Source organism: Myotis yumanensis, unplaced genomic scaffold (assembly GCF_028538775.1).
Source record: "Myotis yumanensis isolate MYYU_CA2020_CCGP unplaced genomic scaffold, mMyoYum1.0.hap1 SCAF_3, whole genome shotgun sequence".
Classification (NCBI taxonomy): domain Eukaryota; kingdom Metazoa; phylum Chordata; class Mammalia; order Chiroptera; family Vespertilionidae; genus Myotis; species Myotis yumanensis.
The window spans coordinates 159,319,500-159,340,571 of record NW_027223754.1 but is presented as its reverse complement, the minus strand read 5'-3'; the positions used below and the strand labels follow the sequence as shown (position 1 = coordinate 159,340,571).

Here is a 21,072-nt window from a genome sequence, read left to right as displayed (position 1 = left end):
AACAATGGGGGAAAACAAACACCAACAAAAAACCAACCTATATTTTAAAAAACCAAAACAGAAAATACAGAAGGCAGAAACTATGGTCCAATGACAGGAGTTAAATAAGCCTACAACATCAAAGATAACCTAGGTGCCAAATTAGGACAGAAAGCAGCACCCGTCCATGCCACTAATTATTAAAAGGCTTCTTTTGGAATGCAGTGACAGAGTCTGCCCTACCGCCTTCATTCATCAAAGGTGGAAAGAACCTCATGAGGGTTTAAGATCAAAGTAGGACAAACACTGCTTGAAAAAGCAAACAAATGTCTAAATCATCACCTCCTAACAAGTCCTTCATTCAGTCCAAAATCATTAATTCCTATAGTCTCTGCAAACAGTTCTTAACTCTATCTCTTAGCAAAAAGATATCATCACTGCACTTGTACTTTCTTCAGAAGACAAATCTACCACCAGTACCCTACTCAATTTTCTTGGAAACCTTGCTATATCAAGATTATCATAGGAATATTTAGGACATTTTCTTTCTTTTTAGGTAGAGGAAGGATATTTTGAATGATTAATTGCTGAGGCCACTATGTACAGGTAAGAGAGGTGGATATTTCTTTCTTTATCTCTTCCCCCCTGGACAGAGTCTTGATGATTTCCTCCCTCTTGGCCTGGAGCCATTCTTCATGGAGCTTGCGTGCTTCCTTGGTCTTAGACCTGTGGGCCTCAGCCTGGTCAGCCAGAAGTTTGCTGAGTCTCGTCTGCCTTCCTTCAGCTCATGAATGTGTTCCATAAGAATCCGCTTGTTTCTGAACATGTTACCTCTCACTTTCAGGCATAGGCTGTGATACATATGGTGGACAATCTTCTTAGATTCACAGTATCTTCTAAGCATCTGGAAAAGAATTCTCATCCTCCTCATCCAGGCTACCTTCTCATCCATTCAAGCATTGGCAGTACCCTCTGGTTTACCTCACCCATATGCCTGCCCGTCTTGCAGGCCAAGGTGTTTTTCAGGGATCAAGCTTGGGGAATGGACAATCACAGGCTTCCAGATGATCAGTCCATCTTTGATCAACTTCCAGATCTGCTGATGGGAGTTGGCATTGGCGATTTCACTGGTCTCACTGGGGTCCAACCCAACCTTCTTTTTGCCACAGAAAAGGACACTGCAGCCAAGCCTCTTCTGAAGCCTGAGTAATACTCATGTATGTGGCCACAGCGGTATAAGTATTTGGAAAATTTTCATTACTACTACCACTAAAAATAATGAACTGTAACCACAAAAGCAGAATTCCATAAAGCTGAACATATTTCTTTTTTTATAGTAAACACTTTTAAAATTTTATTTATTTTTATTATTATATTTTAAATCCACACCCGAGGATATGTTTTTATTGATTTTAGAGAGAGGAAAAGGGAGACAGAGAGAAAGAAACATCAATGTGAGAAAGAAACATCAACTGGGTGCCTCCCGTACATGCCCAGGGATTGAACCGGCAACCTGGATATGTGCCCTGACCGGGAATCAAACTTGGACCTTTCCGTGTACAGGACGACACTCCAACCAACTGAGCTAAGGACAAACGGAACATATTTCACCACATCACTTATTTCCATTTTCTAATCATGCCTACTAGTCACAATGGCCCAGAAGTGTCTTATTCTACTAGTCTTTTACTAGGAGTGTGGAAAAATACCAGTATCTATAAATAGAACTCATTAAGTTGCTTTCACAGATTTTCTTGTGGTAATTAAGAATTAGACATTATCAAAGCCACTGGACAAGGCCTAAAACTGCAGTACCATAAAACAAAGAGTTACATGGGCTAACAAAATCTATTCATTTGTTCAAGAGGAGTGGTAGGAAGGGGGATGTCTATAGTATTTTTGAAGACGTGGAAATTTCCCTGACCTCTCGGTACCTCTAACAATTCTCTTTATTCAGGACATCAAACATTACTGAAAATAGTTACCAAGCTCATATGACCTCAGTTTCCTTTGACCTGGGGAGGAGAAGTCTCTCTAACTTTTATACTAACTGGATAGAGTTAAGTTTTAGCTCTCAAGGTATAAAATAAGATTTCTTACCATAGGCTTGGTGTCAGATGACAGGCCTAAAAAAAGAGAGTTTTAGTTAATATTTTAAAAAGTCATAAAGGAAGCTCATAGTCTTCAAATCAAGTCAGACAGCATAGAAATAATATATATGACAAATCTCCTTTATTAGAAGTAAAAGGCAGATTGCATCTAGAGATCATATATGCATTACACTAGAGATCATATCTGTATAGCCACTCTGGAAACAGTTTGGCAGTTCCTCAGAAAGTTAAAGCATAGTTTACCATATGACTCAGCAATTCCATGCCTAGGTATATACACAAAAGACAAGAAAACATATATCTATACAAAAACTTGTATATGAATGTTCACAGCAACATTATCCATAGTAGCCAAAGTGTGAAAACAACCCAAATGTTCATCAACTGATGAATGGTTTGATAAAATATGGTATATCCACAAATGGAATATTACCCAACAATAAAAAGAAATGAAGTTCTGATAAATGCTACAACATCTGAATACATTATGCTAAATGAAAGAATTCAGTCACAAATAACCACAAATTAAATGATTCCACTTATATGAAGGAAAATTTATATATACATAAGAAAAAATCAGTGGTTGCTTAGGGGGACAGGATGGGAAACAACTGATAATGAGTACAGGGTTTTGTTTTTGGGTGATAGATATGTCCTAAAATTAGACTGTGATGATAGCTGCACAACCCTGTGAATATAAAGAAACCAATGAATTATATATATTTTAAATGGATGAACTGTATGGTATATGAATTATATCTCAATAAAGCTGTTAAAAAATGAGAAAGAAATTCATATCTGGAAAAAAGAACAGAGCTATTATCATGAGTTAAAATTATGGCCTCTTTTTTAAAAATATACTTTCTTATTGATTTCAGAGAGGAAGGGAGAGGGAGAGGTAGAAACATCAATGATAAGAGAGGATCATTCATCGGCTGCTTCCTGCATGCCACACTGGGGATGGAGCCCACAATGTGGACATGTGCCCTGACCAGGAATGGAACCATGACCTCCCAGTTCATAGGTTGACACTCAACCACTGAACCACACCAGCTGGGCAAAATTATGGCCTCTTTAAGATAATGTTCTGTCTGGAAATTATCACTAAGAAGCAAGTAGTAAACCGGTCTATAGGATCAAACCTAATCTAGTGAATAATTACTGACTTACAACTTTTCAAAATTTTATTTTAAGCAATCTCAATTTTGTCATTGGTTCCTTAACTCTCCAATGTAAGCATTTATGTATGGGTTCAACTTTTACCATAACCCATGTGCTAGGAACTCTTAGATGTTTTTATGTTCTCACTCATAACACTAAAACTCCTTTCAAATGTTCTGTTCAAATATTTTAATTGATTTTTTTAGAGAGAGAGAAAGGAAGAGGGTATAGAGACAGAAACATTGATGAGAGAAAAACATCGATTGGCTGCCTCCTGCACGCCCACAACCCGGGCATGTGCCCTGACCGGAAAGCAAACCGGTGACCTCGAACTGGTGACCTCCTGGTTCATGGGTCAACACTTAACCAGTGAGCAACACCAGCCAGGCTGTTCTGTTCTTTAGAGCTACTCTGTAATTCTAGGATGTCAGAGTTATGGTAACACTGTAAATGTTATCTATACATTATTTTTACTGATCAGGTTTACTTTTCAGACTATATTCATCTTAACTTTTGTTCTTTCTTCAAATTGCACCATCCAATGTCTTAAATAATTTTGTTGTACTATCATCAATCCTATTATCTCTCTCTTGACATAACTAAAAGCTAGAAAATAACTTATTTCTAAAACACATACTGATAGTGGCCAGAATTTTTCTGGTCTTTTAGAAAGCACAGCAATATAAGATCTTTAGAGGATATTTTCTTAACACACTTGAAACTACAAACAAGTCGCTAGGAAGACCGGATTGGATTAGGAGATTACATTTAAATTTTACAGGGATTATGTCCTTTTAAAAAATAATAACCTGCCCTAGCTGGTTTGGTTCAATGGATAGAGCGTCGGCCTGCAGACCAAAGGGTCTCAGGTTTGATTCTGGTCAAGGGCACATGCCTGGGGTTGTGGGCTTGATCTCCAGTGTGGGGTGTGCAGGAGGCAGCCGATCAATGATTCTCCCTCATCACTGATGTTTCTATCTCTTTTCCTCTCCCTTCCTCTCTGAAATCAATATATATATATATATTAAAAAAACCAATAACCTTTATTTCCTAATTTATTACGAAATGCATATTCATTGTAGAAATTTTTTTCATTGTAGAAATTTTAAAAACAGACAAGATTTAGTCACTCAAAATTCTACCAGAGATAATGAGTATTAACAATTTAGTATATTTCCTTTATTTCCTAGCCATACATGCACTAGGAAATGACAATCTACTGCAAATTTTATAACTTTCTTTTTTCACTTAATATTGTCCTGATAAATATTCTTCAATATAATTTTTAACATCTGCATGGCCTTCCACTATACCATGGTACAAATTTATTTAACCAATTCCCTACTGTATATCACACTGCTTCCAGTTACTGATCACTACAAATAATGCATGATAATAAACTTTGTGGCTAAATCTTTAAGTTAAGTATATCCAAGATTATTTCCTTGTAAATTCCTAGAAGTAAGATTGTTGAGGTAAAAAAGACTCTTTCCCTTTACCACTACACGAGGCAGAATAACAATGAACAGGTACATAATAATTATATACTGATTTGAGACAACAGAATAAGTAAGTGAGGTACTAGAAACTTCTCTGAAAATGTCCAAGAAAAGAAAAAACAAATGTTGGTACTTCTTCCTATTCTCTTCAATATCTTCTCTAAATTGCCCAGGAAGGCTTACGTATAGTTTTACCTAAAGCAAAGAGGTAAATGTTACAACTTCTTAAAGGCTTCTAAAGCTAGTAAGTTTACCTTAACTTGGAGAAATAAAATCTGTGTGCCAGAAAAGTGAAAATATAGAGATAACTTTCTCAGAAGAGTTTCTGTGTGCTTACCTTTTGAGGGAACTGAAGAAATTCCAAATCTGTAGAAAGAAAAACAAGCTAAATTTTAGGGAGCTGTTCACACTCCTAGTCTCCGTGTCAAGTGTACATATGGCACTTCTTGCTTGTGATCTCAAGCTTTGCAATCATTAGCTAATTCTAACAACCCCATGAAAGAAGTTCCGTTTACTCTTTTTCTCACCAAGAGTCCAAATAATAAGCTAAAAGGAAGCCTTATCAGAAGTATAGTCAGTTCCTGACTTTTACCTATTACAAAAACCCTGCTCAATAATAAAACCTATCTATAGCTACTATATCCAAATCAACAGAGTTCTGAATAGAGCCAAAAAAGTTTCTTTTCAGCAAGGCCTATATCCTCTTTAAAGTCAACAATTATATTTAAAATCATAGCCCCTCACCTTCATACTATCACTATCTCAGGTCCAAAAGGCTGGGGACACTCACCTAGCTGCCCGGGCAGCTTTCTTACTCTCCAAGCTCACAGGTACATTGAATCTTTCAGCTCTCTTCTGCATTCTCTAAGTGATAATGGACAAAAGAAGGGGAAAAGAAAAATTTAATTTCTGGTTTTCTTCTCTTAAGAGAAAAGTTGTTTAGAAGTGTATCTTTAGAACATGAGGAATAATTTCTTAAAATCTAAACTGAGAATACTGACAATCTTAGAGGATATCAGGTTATATCCATCTGAGGGCTTAACTCAATAGCCGTTTCCAGAAAGCAAACACAAAAAGACTATTATTACATTCACATCCTCAAAAACTAAAGAAATAAAACAAAACCCACAATCTGCATGAAGCCAAGAAGAAAAAAAGCTGTGTCTAGTTGACCTTTGAAAAGGGATCAAAGGAACAACTTGGTTCCAACAGTGATGGTACGCTTTCAGTTAGAAATGAGGCAGTATATCCTATGCCACCTTTACTTTAAGGGTATATAAAAGAACACAGATCTCGACTGGAACCTAGTTTCAGAGATTTTAAGACAGAATCCCACAGAAATTTCAATCTCACCAGCTAGTGACTTATAACTTAAGGGTGATATCTTCCCTTGTTACTTTTCATCTCTCCCAAGGTACAATTCTCCCAAGCTCCAATCCTAGCTTGTAAACATCCTAAAGAGAAATACCACTAAGACCACAGGTACAGTGTAATATACAAAAAGACTATGGTTTCAACGGTGACTATGCCAGCCCAAATATTTTCTCAAGTGCAGTTGGTGGAAAAATTTTTAAAGTGATAATACAGATAGAATAAAGGGTAAGAAACAGGAAGATATATGTATATAGGGCCTGCTCTTCTCCCAGGGAGAATACTTACCTCAGTCTGTGGTATTTCAGATGTAATTTTTACTACTTTCTTTTCCGCTGCCCTGGGAAAAGAGGAAAAGAGTTTTTTAAAATGAGGAAACTGACATTCTAAACCAAAACTTTAGAATTGTATAAGAATTTACCTAAATCATGTCTTCTGTCCCATATCTACCACCCCTTCTTAACCCAAAAACGCATTAGAACTTCAATTCCTTGAACTGTCATCTATTGATAAGAGTTCAAATAACAGACTAAACTACTTTGCTAAAGTATAAGAAAGTTATCAGTAAAGAAGTCTGGATATATATATTGGGCTGAAGGGAAATACTCAAAGGATACGGGAAACCATTTTATTTACTTTTAGGAACTTTTAAATTTACTTCTGGACTCTAACTAGTCCTCTAAACCTCATTTAAATATCAGCTCTCAATTTTCATCACAGAAACAATTAATGTGTGCTCTACAAGCTCTGGTTTCTTTCTTTTACAAATCCCTTATATTTCCCATGGGGACTGTAGCTTCAGCTGAAACAGTCAAAATGGGACAAATAAAAATGCCAAAAGGAGTGGGAAGAAAAAAGGTTAAGGGGAGTTTGAATTAGGAAAACATGGTAAGTTACTAGTCAAAAGGCTAAGAGAAAACAAAAGAGGAGGACCACAGGGGCGGTAGACAAAGTTCGGAAGTACCCAGGATAAATGGAAGGGAATTAACCTTCCACCAAACGACTCCCATAAAACTGTGGGTCATAACCAGTCTCATTAAGGTCCCTCATTTAGAGACATGGGCGGCTTTTGTTCCAATATCCCAGACACTTTTCCCATTTGATGCCCTGAAAGGTAGTAATGGTTTAATGGCATTTTCAGAGGAAGCAATTCTGGAACAGGAACTTACTCTCCTACATCCTTTTGTTGGAGGTCCCTGAACTGACATAAGCAATAGGTGCCCCCTGCTGACCATAACTAAGTCCTACAATATTGAACTGACTTGACTATGAAAAAAGAAAAAAACATCAAACTAGAAAGAGGAATATTTTTGGAGACCATCAAACCAAAGATGAAGTAAGGGGACCTCCTATTGAATGTTCAAGGGAGCTAAATTAGCCCTAAATATTCTGACCTGTGAAGAAATTTTTGAATTCTTCCCAACTCCTGGTCACTCTTCCTTCCCTGTCTTGTTCAGGCAAAAAGGGACACTGAAGTTATATGTTTTTCTTCAAGTCCAATGCCATTAAGAAAGCAGTCCTCTCCACCAACCCCAGGCTAATGACTTTCTTCACATTTCTGTCTTAAAGCACAATCACTGCAGTTCACCTCATAGCAGAAATGGAACCCCAAAAAGGAACCCTCCTTCTGTTCCATTCTAACCCCCTCAGGCGCATTTAATCATAAGCAATAAAAACACATCACATTCTGGGACTCATGGGAAATTTCGTCTCTTCACTGAAAAATTTTTGACACACAGTCACATACAAAACACTGTCTAAACTTTAGGGACTCAGACCTTCTCTGAATTGTACATATTTTTTAAAAAATGTATTTTTATTGATTTCAAGGAGGAAAGGAGAAGGAGAGAGAGATAGAAACATCAATAATGAGAGAGAATCATTGACTGGCTGCCTCCTGCATGACCCCCTAGTAGGGGGCCAAGCCCAAAACCAGGGCATGTGCCCTGACCGGGAATTGAACCGTGACTGCCTGGTTCGTAGGTGGACGCTCAACCACTGAGCCACGCCAGCCGGGCATGTACTATACATAGTTTAGTCTAACCCAGCCGTGGGCAAACTACGGCCCATGGGCCGGATCCAAACCGTTTGAAATGAATAAAACTAAAAAAAAAAAAAAAAGACTGTACCCTTTTATGTAATGATGTTTACTTTGAATTTATATTAGTTCACACAAACACTCCATCCATGCTTTTGTTCCGGCCCTCCGGTCCAGTTTAAGAACCCATTGTGGCCCTCGAGTCAAAAAGTTTACCCACCCCTGGTAACCATTACTTCCCTCCAAAAAGCAAAATCACACATTCAATTTCCCTGTTTAGAAATTCATTAATAAAATTAAAACCCTTTAAACAAATTACACATTTTACATGTCCTAAGAATAATGAACTTTTACAAATTTTCAAAATTCATTTTTCAAAATATTTATTATTGATTTTTTTCTTTTTGAGAGAGAGAGAGAGAGAGAGAGAGAGAGAGAAGGAGGAGGAGGAGGAGGGAGAGCGAGTGCGAAACACTGATCAGCTGCCGTGTGCACGTTCCCTATCCCCTTATTGGGGACAGAGCCCACAACCTGTGCATGTGCCCTGACAGGGAATCAAACAGGCAACCTTTTGGTGCAGGGATGATGTCCAACCGAGCCACATCGACCAGGTCCAAATTTCATTACTTTTAAACCACACAAGCCAATTATCACTGTATTTACCTGATATTGCTTCTTGCCCAGAAGTCCCCAAAACATCTCAATTTTAAAGCTATCCCATAAAACATTTTCTTAAAACATTATATCTAAACACAAGCCCCTATGATGGAAGATAGCAAAAAGGTTTTCAAAAGCAGTAATATTTGACAAAACCTAATAAAACATTACATGCACTTCCCCTGTAATGCAGCAACTCCAGGGATATATCCTATGAACATATTTGCGTAAGTATAAAAACAGTGCATAAGGACATGTAGCACTGCATTTTCTGCTATTATGAATAATCTCAATGTCCATCAACAGGAGACCAATGAAATTACTGTTTATCCCTGGAATGGAATACTATTAGTTGCTAGAAAGAATAAGACTCTAAGCCAGTGATAGCGAACCTTTTGAGCTCAGCGTGTCAGCATTTTGAAAAACGCTAACTTAACTCTGGTGCCGTGTCACATATAGAAATTTTTTTATATTTGCAACCATAGTAAAACAAAGACTTATATATTTTTTTTAATATTTTAAAAAAATATATTTTATTGATTTTTCACAGAGAGGAAGGGAGAGAGATAGAGTTAGAAACATCGATGAGAGAGAAACATCAATCAGCTGCCTCCTACACATCTCCCACTGGGGATGTGCCTGCAACCCAGGCACATGCCCTTGACTGGAATGAAACCTGGGACCCTTCAGTCCGCAGGCCGACACTCTATCGACTGAGCCAAACCGGTTTTGGCAAGACATATATTTTTGATATTTATTTTATATATTTAAATGCCATTTAACAAAGAAAAATCAACCAAAAAAATGAGTTCGCGTGTCACCTCTGACACGCGTGTCATAGGTTAGCCGTCACTGCTCTAAGCTGGTAACTACTAAATCTGAGTAAATGGGTTCTTGAGAGTCTATTATACTATTCTCATAACTTTTACATATATTTGCAATTTCCCTTAACAACAAACTTAAAAAAGAGACCTACCACTTACTAGGATAATTATTCTTATTTCATAGGACTGATGTGAAGATTAAATGTATATATGTATAACACTTAGAATCTTACTTAGTATATAACTAATATTTATTTCCAGATGTGGACACAGCAAAAGCAGTCCTGAGAGGGAAGTTCATAGCACTACAGGTCTACCTCAAAAAAAAGAGAGAGAGAGAAACAATAATAAACTATTTAACCCTACAACTTAAAGAACTAGAAAGAGAACAATAAGAAAAGCCCAGAATAAGTAGAAGGAAGGAAATAATAAAGATTAGAGCAGAAATAAATGACAGAGACTAAAAAAAAAATCAATGATCCAAGAACTGGTTCTTTGAAAGGATAAACAAGATTGATGAACCATTAGCCAGGCTCATTAAGAAACAAAGAGAAGCCAAATAAATAAAATCAGAAACAAACGTGGAGAAATAACCAACTGACACCACAGAAATACAAAGGATTTTAAGAAAATACTATGAATAACTTTATGCCAACAAGCTGGACAATGTGGATGAAATAGAAAAATTCCTAGAAAAATACAATCTCCCAAAACTGAATCGGGAAGAATCAGAAAACCTGAATAGGCCAATAACAACTGATGAAATAGAAGCAGTAATCAAAAAACTCCCAGCGAACAAAAGCCCAGGTCCCGACGGCTTCACAGGGAAGTTTTACCAAACTTTCAAAGAACAAACACTTACCCTCCTGGACTATTCCAAAAAAATTCAAGAGGAAGAAATATTTCCAAGCTCTTTCTATGAAGCCAGCATTATCCTAATTCCAAAATTAGATAGACACTACAAAGAAAGAGAATTACAGCCAATATCCCTGATGAACATAGATGCTAAAATCCTCAAATATTAGCAAATCGGATCCAGCAATATATTAAAAAGATCATACACCATGACCAAGTGGGATTTATTCCAAAGATGCAAGGCTGGGACAATATTCGCAAATCAATAAACATGATACATCACATAAACAAATTGGAAGACAAAAGTCACATGATCATAACAAGAGACACAGAAAAAGTATTTGACAAAATCCAACACCCATTTTTTAAAAAATATATTTTTATTGATTTCAGAAAGGAAGGGGGGGGGGGGAGAGACAGAAATATCAATGATGAGAGGAATCATTGATTGGCTGCCTCCTGCACACAACCTGGGCATGTGTCCTTGACCGGAATCGAGCCCAGGACCCTTCAGTCTGCAGACTAACACTCTATCCACTGAGCAAAAACAGCTAGGGCCCAACACCCATTTTTGATAAAATCTCTCAGCAAAGTAGGAATAGAGGGAGCATATCTCAACATGATAAAGGCCATATATAACAAACCTATATCGAACATCCTACTCCAATGGCAAAAACTAAAACCATTTCCCCTAAGAACAGTAACAAGATAGGGATGTCCACTTTTAACACTCTTAATCAACATAGTACTGGAAGTCTTTATATATATATATATATTTATTTATTTGATTTTTTTACAGAGAGGAAGGGAGAGGGATAGAGAGTTAGAAACATCGATGAGAGAGAAACATCGATCAGCTGCCTCCTGCACACTCCTGACTGGGTATGTGCCCGCAACCAAGGTACATGCCCTTGACCGGAATCAAACCTGGGACCCTTGAGTCCGCAGGCCGACGCTCTATCCATTGAGCCAAACCGGTTAGGGCAGTACTGGAAGTCTTAGCCATGGCGATCAAACAAGGAGAAGAAATCAAAGGCATCCAAATTGGAAAGGAGGAAGTAAAACTCTAATTATTCACAGATGACATGATATTGTACATAGAAAATCCTAAGGACTCCACCAAAAAATGACTAGATTTAATAAATGAATTTGGCAATGTAGCAGAAACAAAATCAACACCCAAAAATTGATGGCTTTTTTTATATACCAATAATGAATTCTCAGAAAGAGAAATTAAAAAACAACCCCATTTACCATTGCACCAAAAAAAATTAAGATACTTAAGAATAAACTTAACCAAGGAGTTAAAAGACTTGTACTCAGAAAACTTCAGAATGTTGAAAAATGAGATAGAAAAAGATATAAACAAGTGGAAGAATATTCCGTGTTCATGGATTGGTAGAATCAACATCATTAAAATGTCCATACTACCCAAAGCAATCAACAGATTCAATGCAATCCCTATTAAAATATCAACAGCATATTTCACAGACCTAGAACAAATACTCCAAAAATGTATATGGAACCAAAAAAGAACCCGAATTGCTACAGCAATCTTGAGAAAGAAGAACAAAGTTGAAGGAATCACAATACCAGATATCAAGTTATACTACAAAGCCACCATGATCAAAACAGCCTAGAACTGGCATAAGAACAGGCCTACCGATCAATGGAACAGAACAGAGACCCAAGAAATCGACCCAAGCCATTACGCTCAATTAATATTTGACAAAGGAAGCAAGAGCATACAGTGGAGTCAAGAGAGTCGCTTCAATAAATGGTGTTGGGAAAATTGGACAGATACATGCAAAAAAAAAGATACTAGACCACCAACTTAAACCATATATAAGAATAAACTCAAAATGGATAAAATACCTAAATTTAAGTTGGGAAACCATAAAAATCCTAGAAGAAACGATAGGCAGCAAAATCTCAGACATCCCTTGTAGCAATGTTTACGGATATATCTTCTAGGGCAAAGGAAATAAGGAGAAAATAAACAAATGGGAGTACATCAAAATAAAAAATGTGTGCACAGCAAAAGAAAACATCAACAAAATGAAAAGGGAGCCCACTGAATGGGAGAACATATTTGCTAATGTGACATCTGATGTGGGTCTAATCTCCCAAATTAATAGGGAACTCATACAACTTAACAAAAGGAAGACAATCCAATTAAAAAATGGACAAAGGACCTAAACAGGCACTTTTCAAAAGAGGACCTACAGAAGGCCAAGAGACATATAAAAAATGCTCAGTCACTAATCATCAGAGAGATGCAAATTAAAATGACAATGAGATATCACCTCACACCTGTCAGAATGGCTACCATCAACAAATCAACAAATGACAAGTGCTAGTAAGGATGTGGAGAAAAGGGAACCCTAGTACACTGCTGGTGGGAATGCAGACTGGTGTAGCCATTATGGAAAACAGAATGAAGTTTCCTCAAAAAATTAAATATGGAACTGCCATTTGATCCAGTGATCCCACTTCTAGGAATATATCCTAGGAAACCCGAAACACCAATCAGAAAGAATGTATGCACTCCTATGTTCATAGCAGCACAATTTACAATAGCTAAGATCTGGAAACACCCAAGTGCCCTTCAGTAGATGAGTGGATAAAAAAGCTGTGGTACATTTATACCATGGAATACTATTCAGCAGTAAAAAGAAGAATCTCTTACCCTTTGAGACAGCCTGGAGGGCCCTGAAGAGTATCATGCTAAGTGAAATAAGTCAGTCAGAGAAAGACAAGTATCACATGATCTCACTCATATGTGGAATCTAATGAACAAAATAAACTGATGAACACAGTGGACCCAGAGACAGGGAAGCATGGAACAGAGTGCGGAATCTCAGAGTGAAGGCGCAGGAGGGTGGGTGGGTGGGAAGTAATCAACCAAAGACCTTGTATGCATACATGCATAACCCACGGGTGGGGTGAGCTGTAAGGGGTCGATGGGGGGAAAAAAGAGGACATATGTAATACTTTCTTTCAACAGTAAAGATTTAAAAAAAAAGGAAGCATTACCTGAGATAACTGTTCCAAAAAAAAGATCTCCAGATGTGAAAAAAAAAATCAAGAAACCAACAATATGCACAGTGTGTAACCATATGTATCCGTATATACACATACCATGTAATATATTACAAAAGAATATATTGAAAACCTCTAGGAAATCAGATGGAGGTGAAAACAAGGGCTACTTGAGTGTATGTCCTGTTTGACTTTTTATTAGTCTATATATTGCATTTTATAGTTAAATGCATTAACACATCTATGAGGAACAAAAATGTTAAAAGGGACTCAACTGTTCTTAATGTGCTAGAGCAGTGGTCAGCAAACTCATTAGTCAAGAGCCAAATATCAACAGTACAACAGTTAAAATTTCTTTTGAGAGCCAAATTTTTTCAACTTAAACTATATAGGTAGGTACATTGTTATTAACTTAATTAGGGTACTCCTAAGGCTTAGGAAGAGCCACACTCAAGGGGCCAAAGAGCCGCATGTGGCTCGTGAGCCGCAGTTTGCCGACCACGGTGCTAGAGAATAAGATGGCCAGACATTTGTAGAAAGATCCCCAAATAAACAATGTTTATGATAACATAGTGGGATAGTTTAAATAAATCAAGATCTACTTTCCACTCTAGTATTTTGTCCTCCCCTCCTCTACTGTAATTCAAAACGGTAGAGAGAATAGTGTACTGGAGAGGCAAAGTCTCTGCTCAGCACTCTCCTTCCTTACAAAATTCCTTATATGCAGAGAATTTGTATAATTCGCTATACAGAAAGAGAATTATCTATTATGGTGATACAACAAAGGCTAGAAGACCTAAACTTTGAGCTTAAAACTTCCTGGTCCTAATTACCTATTACATAAACCAGAGACAAACTACTTTGCTTCACTGAGACCATATACTTGAAATGAAATAGACTCTTCTGAAAATGTATGATCTACTGAGAAATGAAAAAGCCAACAAGAACACATAAAAGTTAAACAAAATGAAACACTAATATCCCACCCTCAAATCCAGAATTGTCTGCTCTGTACTCAAATTATAAAAAGAGATAGTTACACATCAACAGTTTTTTCAGGGGGTTCTTCCTCTTTAACAGGCAGTTCTATGGGCTTTGGTTCTTCTTCCTAAAATCAAATGAAACAGGATATTTAATATAAATCAAGAGTAAAAACCTATCAGTAGAAGAATATGAAAACTCTAAAATGAACCAGTCTTTCAGAATCTTCATTCCCCCACTACACTCCCTTAACAAGTTAGTATTTAAGCCCTCTAATGACTGATGTTAAGCAATGTTGCCAAGGTAGCAACACACTGTCATGTCAGTGATCAACCTTATGCTCTCCAACTCACCTCTGTTTCATCTCCTAGTACGTCTTCTTCATTTGCCTCCTCTTCAGCTAAAGAATATTAAAATATTCAGGTCAAGCCCTGCTACAAAACCATATTGATCACTTCACTCAGGCTAAAATTATAATCATTTTGCTTTCCCAAAATACAATTCAATAATGAAGGCAGAACTAATGCTGGTAAAAATGCTCCACAGAGAAGATAAAACTGTTTTCTCCATCTAACATTAGTACAAAGTTGAAGTTCAGCTGAACTGAAGAACTAAATGTAATGAGGTCAAATTTAAATATTAAGTAATATGGGAGAATACCTTTAAGATTTAGTGGTAGGGAAAGATTTCTAAAATTAAAAAAAGAAGAAGAAGACGCAAGCCCTGATAGTGTTGCTCAGTGGTTGAGCATCGACCTAGGAACCAGGAGGTCTCGCTTTGATTCTTGGTCAGGGCACATGCCGGGGACAGGTTCGGTCCCCAGTGGGGGCATGTAGAAGGCAACCAATGGATGATTCTCTCTTGTCATTGATGTTTCTATCTCTCTCTTCCTCTCTGAAGTCAACACAAATATATATATATATATATATATATATATATATATATATATATATATTAAACACACATACACACACACACACACACAACCAAAAGCAAAAATAGTATGAAAAAGCCCTGGCTGGTGTGGCTCAGTTGGTTGGAGCATCATCGCCCTGTGTACAGGAAAGTCACGGGTTCGATTCCCTGTCAGGGAACATGGGAAGCGACCAATCAATGTATCTCTCTCAGAGCGATGTCTCTCCCCGCCCCCTTTCCCTCCTTCCCTAAAATCATTTTTTTAAAATGTAATATGAAAAAAATTGCAGATTTTTTTTAAAACTAAGGAAAAACACCATGGAAAAGGAAACAAATGACACAGAAGATATTAGTCTAAAACCAACAAGGGGATAGTTACTACTCCCTCTGTCCCATAATAATAGTAGCAAGTGAATATTTAAACGGGAATTATTGGCGAATGTAGCTGTAAGTTATGTTGTAGCGCAAAATTGCGAAGCCTTCAACCAAAATCAATGTTTCATGACATCTGTCATTTGTTTTGACACATCTTTCAATTTTTAGGTTAATCTAATTATTACGAGTCATAACTATTTTTCTAATTTCATCCGCTGATCGAAATCAATTATTTTATTTCAGTTGAATATCAACCCGTTGTAAAAGTAAGATGAAAAAAAGAGAGTTTTCAAGCAAAGATCGAGTTGCAATTGTCCAGTTCTTGATGCATCAAAAGAAAAAGGAAAAGTTGCAGAAAGGTGCAATTACGTTAGCTGCAAAACAATTTAAGTGCAACAGAATGACCATATCAAGAATTTGGAAACGTGCTTCCGAAAATAATTGTCAAGGAGAATCTTATGCTAATGTTGATTCTTTGAAAAAACAAAACTGTGGATGTAAATGCAAAGATTATGGAGAAAAACTTGAAAAACTTAGACATATTCCTCTTAGCAGAAGAGGCACCATATTAGCCTTTGATAATATTTCTCCCGAAATACTGGATAATAAGTTTCTGACACTTCAACAAGTTATGCTGGAAGCAATGAAGAATGATGGCTCCAATAATTTTAAGCTCACGCTTATAGGGAAAGCAAAGCTTCGCAGCCAACAGATCCTACCTACAAGTTTAAAATGCAGTAACGAAATTACTGAAAAATCCAGAAACTATCTGAACACTCAAAATAAAAATTAGGAGTACTATTTTTAATTTATTGTTTAATTTAATCTAGTTTTTTGATAATAAATGTTGCATTCTATATTTATTTTCTTTTGCTACTATTATTATGGGACAAATTACATTAATCAACTGCTACTATTATTATGGGACAGAGGGAGTAGAATATAAAAGAAATGGCTTGCAAACTAACTAGTGAATGGTATAAACCCTAAAAGAATAACAAACAAAGGAGAAACACAAAGAACCATGAACACAGAAATGTTTAAACTCTTTAATAATTAGAGAAATGTAAACTGAAACCACCAAGAGATTAGCAAAAATTAGGATACTTGATAAGATAGTACCAAGTTTAGGTCTGTGAAAGCGATACAAGAACCATCATGCACTCTATAGATTTATAGAGCAATTCTGGAAAGTAATTTGGCAGTGCTTAGTCATATTAAGTATACATCATAAATATATATTAATTAGCAACCCATTCCTGGGTATATAACCCAGAAAGACTCTTACAAAGGAATATGAAGGAACATGAAAGTAGTAGTTCTGGGGGCAACAGAGGTGTCTATCACTGGGTGAATTAAAATGTGGTAGATTCTATATAGAAATTAGAATTAATAGACTAGATGACAACACAGCCATAAGCCAAACAAATACATCTTTAAAACAACACAGTACTGCCTGGCCAGCATGGCTCAGTGGTTGAGTGTCGACCAGGAGGTCACTGTTCGATCCCGTGTGTGGCGTGCAGGAAGCAGCAAATCAATGATTCTCTCTGATCACTGATGTTTCCATCTCTCTCTCCCTCTCCTTTCCTCTCTGAAATAAACAGTGACTATCCAAAGTTACCTAGTAAATTTCTGGCACAAAAGGAATTAGAATTTAAATATTCTAATTCTCAGGTTAATGGTATTGTTGTACCATACTTCCTTTTAAATCATTTGCAGCCCTGACCGGTTTGGCTCAGTGGATAGAGCGTTGGCCTGCGGACTGAAGGGTCTCGGGTTCAATTCCGGTCAAGGGCATGTAAAAAAAACAAAACAAAACAAAACACAAATAATTTGCTGAAATAAAATTACAATGTATTTAAAAAGGGGGAGGGAGTGGCTTTTTTTTGCATTAAGACCACTGTTCTGGATAACCAAGAGTTTTCTTAATATAGTTAATTAACAGTTTACATTACCAACAACCTAAAGGAAAAGAAGAAATCTTCCATATGGCAGAGCCTAAAAATTAATACCCTTAATCAAACCACTCTTTGCCTCCACAAAGTACTCACCATGCTCTTCAAGATAGGCCTGGAGCCTGTTGATGAGATCTTGTTTTATTCCCTTGGTCTCCAAACCACGAGCAAGACATTCCTGCTTTAATTCAGCAAGCTGAAAAAAAATAAAGCTTTTCCTTAATTTACAGAATGTACCTGACCAAAAAAAAGAGTTACAGTTGATCCTTGAACAACAGGGAATTAGAGGTCCTGACACCCATGCAATCAAGTATCTGCGTATAACTTGAATTCCTCAAAAGCATAACTACTAATAGCCTACTGTTGATTAGAAGCCTAACCAATAACATCAACAGTGAATTAACACATTTTTGGTATATTATTATATACTATAATCTTACAATACAGTAAGCTAGAGAAAAAAAAAAGTTAAGAAATCATAAAAGGAATTACATTTACCATACTGTATTTATCGAAACAAAACAAAAAACTTGAGTATAAGTGGACCTGAACAGTTCAAACCCATATTGTTAAGGGTCAACTGTAGTTCTCACAAAAAAGAAAAAGAAAAGAAAGTTCAATCCCAAACAATTGCTCTTAATCCCACCAAGCCTCTAGATCAGTGGTTCTCAACCTGTGGGTCGCAACCCCTCTGGGGGTCGAACGACCCTTTTCCAGGGGTCGCCTAACACCATCGGAAAACACATAATTACATATTGTTTTTGTGATTAATCACTATGCTTTAATTATGTTCAATTTGTAACAATGAAATTGGGGGTCACCACAACATGAGGAACTATATTAAAGGGTCGTGGCATTAGGAAGGTTGAGAACCACTGCTCTAGATCCACAAGAAGACTTTTCTAACATACGGTAAATATAAATATCCTACTTTAATAAATTATATATTCATGCAACTATTATTACAAATCTTTAGCATTTCTGAGAAGAGAAAAAGGTATAGTTCCCCCCCCCCCAAAATTACTGTACCAGATAGTTAATGAAGATAATTAATCTTTAAGTATAAAATCTAGTTATCTAAAAAAGGAGATTCTTCTGTTATCCCAGATCCTTTACTGAAATCTACCATAAATAGGCATTCAAATCTGACCGCCGTAGAATTAGGTAAATGTGTTAGCCAGCTTATTATCAACAATGAGTCAATCTGTATCAAGCCCTGGCTTGTTTGGTTCAGTGGACACAGCATCGGCCTATAGACCAAAGTCATGGGTTCAATTCCAGCACAGGGCATGTACCTTGGCTGCAGGCTCGATCGGGGCACGTGGGGGAGGCAACCAATCCATCTGTCTCTCTTACATTGATGTTTCTGTCTTTCCTTCTCCCTTCCACTCTTTCTAAATGAATTAACAACAAAAAAAGATCTATATTAAAATGGAAAAAATATCTAATTGTATTCCACAGATTTCTGTTGCAGATTTTTAAAATCAGTAACTTGACTAGAGATATAACAGGTAGGCTTATCAACTTTGCAGGCAATAGAAAGTAGAAGAATTTATGGATTACTGATAGAACTAAACTGAGGGAAAGGGGAGCTCTTCAGGGAGAACAATATGCCAAAAAATATTCAACTTAGAAGAAATAAGATACACCTGTAAAGTACTACAATTATTCAAAACTTAAACTGTTGCCCCAACTGGTTTGGCTCAGTGGATAGAGCGTCGGCCTGCGGACTGAAAGGTCCCAGGTTCGATTCCCGTCAAGGGTATGTACCTTGGTTGCGGGCACATCCCCAGTAGGAGGTGTGCAGGACGCTGCTGATCGATGTTTCTCTCTCATCGATGTTTCTAACTCTCTATCCCTCTCCCTTCCTCTCTGTAAAAAAGTCAATAAAATATATTTTTAAAAAAAACAAAAAAAACTAAAAAACTTAAATTGTTCAAAAACCAGATGAGTTCCATTTTTAAGGGTTTAATCTCCAACATTTATAGGGAACTCATACAACTTAACAAAAAGAAGATAAACAATCCAATCAAAAAATGGGCAAAGGATCTAAATAGACACCTTTCAAAAGAGGACATTCAGAAAGCCAAGAGACATATGAAAACATGCTCAAAGTCACTAATCATCCGAGAGATGCAAATCCAAACAACAATGAGGTACCATCTCACACCTGTCAGAATGGCTATCATCAACAAATCAACAAACAACAAGTGCTGGAGAGGATGTGGAGAAAAAGGAACACTCGTGCACTGCTGGTGGGAATGCAGACTGGTGCAGCCACTATGGAAGACAGTATGGAGTTTCCTCAAAAAGCTAAAACTGGAACTCCCATTTGATCCTGTGATCCCACTTCTAGGAATATATCCCAAGAAACCAGAAACACCAATCAGAAAGGATATGTGCACCCATATGTTTATAGCAGCACAATTCACCATAGCTAAGATCTGGAAACAGCCTAAGTGCCCATCAGTAGATGAATGGATTAGAAAACCATGGTACATCTACATGATGGAATACTATGCTGCTGTAAAAAAGAAGGAACTCTTACCATTTGCAACGGCATGGATGGAACTGGAGAGCATTATGCTAAGTGAAATAAGCCAGTCAATGAAGGAAAAATACCACATGATCTCACTCATTTATGGATAATAAAGACCATTATAAACTTATGAACAATAATAGATAAAGAGGCAGACCTGCCTCAAACTGATTGTCAAACTGCAGCGGGAAGGGCAGGGAGGGTTGGGGGGCAGGAGGGAGGGGGGTAAGAGATCAACCGAAGGACTTGGGTACATGCATATAAGCTTAACCAATGGACATAAGACACTGGGGGGTAGGGGAGGCCAGGGGATTGTCAAGGGCGGGGGGGAAAAAAAGGACACATATGTAATACCCTTTGTAATACTTTAAGCAATAAAAAAAAAAAAAGATTTGAATTCAACTATATAAATAATTACATAAAGTGTAAATGATCTGAATACTCCAAAAGACAAAAATGTCAAATAGAATAAAAAGAATATCAAACCCCAAAAAACAAACAAACACAAAAACAAACAAAAAAACTAAAAAACTTAAATTGTTCAAAAACCAGATGAGTTCCATTTTTAAGGAAACTCCATACTGTTTTCCACAGTGGTTGCACCAGTCTGCATTCCCACCAGCAGTGGAGAAGGGTTCCTTTTTCTCCGCATCCTTGCCAGCACTTGTTATTTGTTGATGATAGCCATTCTGACAGGTGTGAGATGGTACCACATTGTCATTTTTATTTGAATCTCCCTGACTTTGAGCATGTTTTCATATGTCTCT

At 37.0% G+C, this 21,072-nt stretch overlaps 1 protein-coding gene and 1 pseudogene across 3 annotated transcripts in view; both read right to left on the bottom strand.

Moving 5' to 3' along the window:
• SARNP (SAP domain containing ribonucleoprotein) overlaps positions 1–21,072 on the bottom strand; it is a 64,434-nt gene that overhangs the window by 30,448 nt on the left and 12,914 nt on the right. For 2 of the 3 annotated variants that reach the window (XM_070410052.1, XM_070410054.1), the window contains exons 1-8: positions 19,062–19,124; positions 17,863–17,962; positions 14,872–14,918; positions 14,578–14,645; positions 6,410–6,461; positions 5,541–5,614; positions 5,088–5,116; positions 2,080–2,105 (exon numbers count right to left, since the gene is read on the bottom strand). In XM_070410052.1, coding sequence (XP_070266153.1) covers positions 2,080–2,105; positions 5,088–5,116; positions 5,541–5,614; positions 6,410–6,461; positions 14,578–14,645; positions 14,872–14,918; positions 17,863–17,962; positions 19,062–19,109 — 444 coding nt within the window. In that variant the 5' untranslated portion in view covers positions 19,110–19,124. Of the gene's footprint in view, positions 1–2,079; positions 2,106–5,087; positions 5,117–5,540; positions 5,615–6,409; positions 6,462–14,577; positions 14,646–14,871; positions 14,919–17,862; positions 17,963–19,061; positions 19,125–21,072 lie in introns of those variants that run through there. The other variant, XM_070410053.1, reaches the window with a different exon arrangement.
• On the bottom strand, positions 5–1,948 carry LOC139005291 (large ribosomal subunit protein eL19-like; annotated as a pseudogene).